Source organism: Anneissia japonica, unplaced genomic scaffold (genome assembly GCF_011630105.1).
Source record: "Anneissia japonica isolate Jap-2015-1 unplaced genomic scaffold, ASM1163010v1 scaffold287719_len1884721_cov185, whole genome shotgun sequence".
NCBI classification, from domain to species: Eukaryota; Metazoa; Echinodermata; class Crinoidea; order Comatulida; family Comatulidae; genus Anneissia; species Anneissia japonica.
The window spans coordinates 1565532-1573326 of record NW_022715822.1 but is presented as its reverse complement, the minus strand read 5'-3'; the positions used below and the strand labels follow the sequence as shown (position 1 = coordinate 1573326).

At 30.5% G+C, this 7795-nt stretch overlaps 1 protein-coding gene across 9 annotated transcripts in view; it reads left to right on the top strand.

The window, feature by feature from the left end:
- The window catches only part of LOC117109397 (rho guanine nucleotide exchange factor 10-like), a 128570-nt gene that overhangs the window by 37442 nt on the left and 83333 nt on the right, over positions 1-7795 (top strand). For all 9 annotated transcript variants that reach the window (XM_033251730.1, XM_033251728.1, XM_033251729.1 and 6 more), the window contains 2 exons: positions 847-989; positions 1758-1889. In XM_033251730.1, coding sequence (XP_033107621.1) covers positions 847-989; positions 1758-1889 — 275 coding nt within the window. The remainder of the gene's footprint in view (positions 1-846; positions 990-1757; positions 1890-7795) is intronic.

Sequence of the window (7795 nt, the reverse complement as noted above, 5' to 3'; positions counted from 1 at the left end):
TAATGATCGATATAGGTACTGACTGGTAGTAGGAGTAGTAGCTTTCCCACACTATGGGGGAATGCAGCGAAAGAAGTAAAACTATATACTATATGCTAGAAATGTGTTTTTATATATTGCACTGTGTTGAGACACAATAAAAATTACTAAAACCATGATATTGATTCATATTTCATTAATATTAAAATTGAATGCAGATCCCTTTTTTTAAGTGAATATTAACTCATACCACAAATGAAATGTTGAATCTTAGATTTAATATCTTGAATAACAAGTACTTAAATTATGATATAGGGATTTATTATGCAATACTGGAAAAAACCATTTAATAATAATTACATTACTACAAAAATTAATGTTTCAATGGGGGTTTTATAGTGATATTCAATAATACAGTAATGGACCATTCTGCTAAAAGTCCTCTTCCTTCCCCCCTCTGTTGTTATTAATTGCTTAAAGCTTGGTTTCTATATAATTGCAATACGCTACCACCGACAGCTTTCGGTGATGCTGATTAGTTGGTCGAATCGGGGAACTCCTTACTGCGTCGGGAACTGAGCTACGCAGTACAACGATTACACTGAAGACACTGCAGCAACTGTGTAGCAATTTTAAGGAAATCAAGCTTTACATGCTAAACAAGAGTAATTTCTCCACACAATTTTCTATTTTAAACCCAACTTCAGATTTCTTTTAAAAGAAATGTCCAAAGCTTCAAACCATGTTTATATCATTTCTTGTGTTTAACCAATAAATGAATCTTGAATCAGATGTCATAATTGACTCAAGATTTACGGTATGTTTTGGTCTTTGACACCAGATCTATGTTTTGGTCTTTTTTTCCAGGTATTTTCATCGATGATGACTGGTTGTACGAGTCTCTTATGTTGCAAGACGAAGATGAGGTACCGATGGTTGATGAGTCGGACTCATCCTGGAGCTCAGAGGAATGGGACCATTTCTCAGATGATAGTGATGATAATGACATGGTTGGTTTTTCCTGGAAGAGATATACTAATTAGATGCATGTATATTCATTGTGGAATATACCACCAACTTATTTTTCACAGCCTTTAATATACTGTACCTACTCTAGAACATACTTTTATTTGTGTTTATTCTAAGAATTGTGAACCATGTAGATTATTGTTATGTTATTGGTGATTTTATTGTTGTTATTTCTATTATTATTGTTCTTATTTAATAGTTCAAGTTTCAAATATTTTTTTTTCCATACAGATAATTCTTTGACTTTCAAAGTGTATTGTATCCCTTAAAAAATACCCAATAATATTATAAAAGTCATTTTTTAAATTAAGTTGCTCATTTTGAAGTAACATAAAAATTATCAACATGAACATAGAATTAAGTGTATTTGAAAAATGTAAAATTCATAATTTTACAGCAAAAGAAATGATAGAAACACTTAATTATTTTTTATAATGATCCCATATAAAAATTAGGGTAAATATTTTTAAAATTCAATCATTTTTATGCTCAAGTTAATAATTTGTATTAATTTCAAAATTAATTTTTATTATTTTTCAGAGGCTAATACATCTTTAAATTTGTAGATGAAACACAGTTACAGATGACAAAGATTTCTGTTTGAAAAAAAAAATGTTATATTGGAGGTTGTTCTTGTTTTTTCTTTCAAGTTTGGGGCGAAGTCTTCAGTGTAGGATTAGAAATATTTTTAAAATTAACATTAAAAATAAACAAATTTTAATTAATCGAACGTTTTCATTGGTTGCTAGGTTCATAGTCATGTCGAACAACCAGACCCTGCATCAACAAAGGAATCTAATGGATCTCAAGTCCACCGACGAACGTCCATGCGCGCAGTTTACGGAGTGGATAAAGGACGAGAAACAAGGGAAGAAACAAAGGTAAGTTGTGTTGGATGTTTGTATCTGATCAGTGGGTTGTTTTTTTTTATATTCTGGATTTCCCCACTGCTCATTGGTTAAATTTGGTTATTTGGTTGAGAAACTTGATTTTACCTTAGACACCAATGCTTAAAATCTTCCTGTAACATACAAATTTTTTTTCACATGATGCTCTCTTGGCTAATAAGGTATTGACTTCGCAAAATGCTGATTTTTAAACTCTGAACATCGTAAGCTGCTATTTATTCATCCTTTATGATTTTATTGATTTATTTTTTTTTTGACTATTAGTAATAATAATAATAATACAAATTAATTTTGCAGCAATTATTTAAGAAAATTATCAAAGGCGTAATGTATGGTAAACCTATATTGGAGTGGAGTTAAATGGTTTGGTGGTTAAGGTGCTTGCCTTCCAATCCCAGGTCCTGGGTTCAATTCCTGTGACAACAAGATTTTTTTCTCACAACTAAAAGCAAAATGCAAAGATGGTTGGAGAACATGAAATTCCTTTTCAAGAAAGTTCAAAGTTCTAATTTTTAGGAAATAATATTTCATATATTTTTTCTTTATATTTAAAGACTCATTGTTGAAGCATTGATTTTCAAAGTGGTTCTGCTGAATATATTAACAAAAAAATTCATATTCAAAAAGCTTAAACAAGAAGATATTAGTAAAAAGTATTTAAAACTAAACTTCATCAGAATAGCATTGCACAACTCGCTGATACTTAGGGATCGGATTAAACACTAGTCACTAAGCACAAGGTCGGTGGTCTAATGTTTAAGACACCAAGCTACTTATCTGGCGGTTGTGGGTTCGATTCCCACTTATGAGATTTTTTTTCGCAAGTATTTGGAAAACTTACCGAGCATTATAACACATTTGGTAGGGCATAAACATCATTCATATGGTAATCTTGTGACACGAAACTTACCAGAATAATAAATTAAAAGTTACAAAATTTGGAAATGATATGAAGTGTCATTTTATTGACACATAGAAGTAAAATGAAATATTATTCTAATAAATACACAGAAGACAGAAATTAAGGGGATTTGACATGAAATGCTGAGAGGGTTACAATCAATCATAACCGAATGTAGAGAGGTAGTTACAACACATAAGCTGGCTAAAGGCATTCTGCAGCTTCTAAGTGACATGTAGTGTGGGAAGTGATAAATCAGTAACTGGCATATATATATATACCGGCACTATATGAATGAATTTAGAATATGGTACACTCTTCATTCTAGTGACTTGCATGCCCCTGAGATTAAGTTTGTGCCACCCTCTCTTCCTCGCCCCTCCCCCTCCCCCGCCTCAAACTGAATGAACAATACACTCAGTTAAGTATTACCTCATATTACTTTACTTCCTTCCTTGAAACTCCAGGGCGTGAGTTTGTATTTCGGTAACCACTGCTAGGGAGTTTACGAGCAATATAATAGTGGTATGTTTGACTAGGTGTGAACATCTACTCACATCTTTGGCACCCTTAGTGAACCCGGTCGGACATAACTTGCGTCTCAGGCAGCAAACGTGTTAAAAACAACACTGATACTATATCCTGGTGTTCATAGGCTGTATTTTAGGCTGCTGTAATCATGGTCACATATTTATAGTTTCAAACAAATTTTGTAAGCATATAGAACCCCACATATTACACTGTATATATTAAATACAACATCACTATAATTATTTTCTTTCCTTTGTATATATTAAAAAATTTTTATTTAATAAATAATAATTTATAAATAATAACAATAAATAAATAATGTAATGTGCTAATTTCAAAGAAATATGATCAAAGATAAGATAAGAAAATTATAATATTTATTTGTCCAAATGTATAAATACAGGTTGGAAATTTGCTTTCGTAAAAATAAAGAAAAATTCATATGAAACACATTAAAATATTCATCACGAAATATAGATGTGAAATCGGTAAAATACATAGCAAAGGCACTGTGTATGTTAAGGCAAGCTGTTAAAGAAATTTAAATGTAGTAATAGAGGTAGATGACCTAATAGGAGAAGGCAGTTCGTTCCCAAGATAAAAGGCAGCAGATTAAAAATGTTCTTTGGCCAAATGTTCTGGTGTGAAATTTAGGAACAGTGAGAAGAATTTGCGAAGAAGAACGATGGCGAGATGTATTTATATAATTATTCAAAAACATCTTCTATCCGTTGGGATTGTTTGACCGTATTTTAACAGATACACAAAATAGTAACTAGGCAATAAATCAGATTTTATACTGTAGCAACAGTTTTCTTTTCAACTCGCTGTCTGAAAATTTATCGATTTACATAACAAGGTTGAGATTGAATCGTAATTTGAGGTATTAGACAAGGCTGTCTCGATAGATGGACTAATAAACCTGAGCATAGGGTAAGAAATTGACTGTAAACGTAAACTAATTTTTACAGATTCTACAAATCGGCTATAGTAGTGAAAATAAGTGATCAGACAATTCCGAGTTGATTGTCTTATAAAGGTATCCAAGCTACGGAGGATAGGCTAGTCAGTAGATTTTTGTTGGATCTGAGCCTAATTATGGCAAATAGAAAATTATACAATAATAATTTAACACAATGCTTGGAATATATGAATAATTATATTCTTTAATTGTTCAATAATGGAAAAATTATCGGTGAAAAGGAATTTTATTGGGTGTCAACTGTTCGAATCATGCTATTTCATTTATTTAAGAGGCCGGCGGGCCCCTGTATATCAGCCGACCTTCTTGTATACGCTGGAAGGGTCGCCCTCTATAAATATGTTAAGAAATCATGAAATTTTATAAATTTTAGAAATGTTTAAGTCTTGAATTTTAAGATTGTAAAATAAAAGTAATTATTATAACATATTCATGGCACTATTAAAATAAAGTGATTCTGGAGCCATTATTACCCTAAAAAGTCTGAAGTTGATATCTTGCAATTTTAAGATCATAAAAATATTGGGTGTGTTTTGCAGTTTTCTCAGGAATGTTGACAGTCGAAATTTAATTCAAAACCTATCAATTCTCTTGTTTAGACATTCTAAAGAGGACTATAAAATCGCTTACTGCTTTCAAATCCCTTAATTATTACACTAACATGCAACAGCAGAAAGGTTTACTTTAATGTTTTCACGTAAATTACACAATAAATCTCAGCTACAAAAGTACTCAATAACAAATGTTTTTTTATATTGAAAAGAACAAGTTTGAATGAAAATATATTGATTTCAAATTTCAACTTAAATAATAATAGTTGATGTGTATCCATGACCGGATTATGAGTTGCTGGCGTTGTGTTTCTGTAAAATTACGTGATTTGAAACATAATGGCAAAGAAGACGAAAGAATGGGTATATATATATAAATTTAAGTGCGTAAAAATTTCCATTAAAACCATTAAAAAAGGTCCAAAAAAAATAATCTGGTGATTCTCACTAAATGTGATGAACTCTTAAATATAGGAAAATTTAATCGTTGTGTACAATACATATACAAATTTTATGGTATTATTTTTAGATTTATTTGAATTTAGATTGAACTGTTTTTGTTTTTTTTTTATTTATTTATTACGCTTCATCACTGCACAAAGAAAACATATACAATAGAAAAACACAACGGACAGCAGCAAAAAGGAAGGGATGAACAGGTGACAAGCACCTCTGTCTACATCCCCCTTTAAACAAATAACCTCACAATCAAAGATACAAGAAAACAGGGATATATATAATTTTTTTAGAAGATAATTACTGTATTTAATTATTTATCATTAAATGACATAGAAAAATATAAAAAACTTTATAAATTAATTATTATTTATAAGGTTAAATATCATGGAAAAAGGTACAAAATACATTGGGTATAAAAAACGAAGAAATAGTTAAATTGCAATTTTTTAGTTATTCTTAGACATATAAAATTACATACAAAATTACAGAAAACTACTGTGGTTTATCACAAATATTCAAATAAGTTTCATCCGGTTTGCATATTATGAATGTGGAACTGTTTGATCGATAATAAACCAAGTGCAATTGATGTAAACTTACTTCGAGTTTTCGTCGATATTATCAACATGACATTTTCCGGCTATGCGAGCTAGTATCTGTTCTTTCTTTGATAGCTCACAGTAATAAAATAATAATAATAAAACAGCATTTATAATGCGCCGTCTATCTAGCGAACTATTCCGAGGTGCAGTGACTCGATGAAAAGAAAAAGGATTTACTAATTTTTATGTTTTTATATTGAATAGTTAAATATCCAATACACAGAGGCAAAATTTTGAAATTACCAAGTGAAAAGTATTGAATAATAAAGTTACAGTTGCAGTTATTAATAAATATATTTACTAACAAAATATATTAATTGCAATTATATACTTACTTTTCCATTTATCTCTATTTTATTCATTCTATCTATTCTATACTTGTTTCTTGCTTTTATTACTATATCTTGTACTCCTCTTTTCTTTTTAGTTCTATCCCTTTTTAGCCTTGCATTTAATTTCTATATACTTTCTTTCTATTCTTTCTTATTCCTTCCCTTCTTCAGTTCATTTTCTTTTTCTTTCTATTCATTTTTCTTTCTTATTACTTTCCAAACTTTCGTTTCCTTTCTTAATACTTTTCAATCTATTCGTTTTCTTTCTTATTCCTTTTCAGTACGTTTACATAAATTGTGCTTAGTTTATTATCGATGAAGCAATTCTACAACCAAATACAATTTTTGAGCCTCATGAAAGAGACTTAGTTATTAAGCTCCTAGGTTCTAGATTACTCAGCCTGCTGGGTAGATCCATTACCCACGGCATAAACAACAATTCAGCTGCTGCATTCAAGTATTTCAGACATATTTGAGATCTTAGACTATACCGAAGAAGAAAAAAAATATATAGATTGTGAAAACAATCAGCTTTGTTAACCAAAGGTTAAATCTAATGTTCGTCGGGCTTATAATTGAGGCATATAAACACTTTGCGAGTTTCTATTTTTAGAATTACCGTACAATTTCTTCTTAAATGTCCTTGAATTGAGCAATCAATTTAATGTTGTGTGTCACAGTTTTTCTGTCAAATTGTCGTTTATGGTTACATTAAGTAGAAAGGAGCCTAGTCCTTATAATAACATTAAAAGGAAACTAATAGAACTTTATAGACTTGTCAAAGATTATAAATGATTCTAATGTCATGAAAATGATAAAGCCAAAAAAACATGGAGAAGTTTTTCATTTTCCTCCCTTTTTTAAGGCCTAAAATTAGTTCTAATGATTTGTTACCCTATTCATGTTGGCTAGTAAAATGGTAACCACTAAGTTGAGTTTTATTATTAAAGTATTCTTAATTTAATAAAGCTACAGTATGTTCAAGAAGGGTTAAAAATATAAACTATTGTGTTTTTTAAAGTCATTGAAGGGATGTATCAGGAAATATTAGGAACAGCTAATATGATACTGTGGAAAAGAGAATGTACCACCACTTTCTCGAATAGTTTAGGGGGTGATGAGGAGTGTTACACCCCCTTTCACAAGTTTTTTTCATATTCAAATATCTGTATCTTTGCTGATAATTTCTTTAAAACCCTGGCTTTAAGCTTATGGAGAACAGCCTCTTTGGACACCATGTATAGGGAATTGAATTGAAATTTATTGGGTCCCCATATACATGAACATAGTATGTTGTATCCTACTAAGCTAAAAAGAAATGATTAGAAATTTAGTAAAAATATGAAATAAATCTGAGTGAATGACAACCAGGATGGCCCATATAGCTAGCATTGCATATGAGTGGAGCTGTCCTTCCAATACCAGAGTTCTGGGGGGTTTAATTCCTGTCATTGAGTCTATGTAGAACTATTAGTTTATCTATTGGCATATCCTTGTCCCTGAGCCTAAGAATAATATATA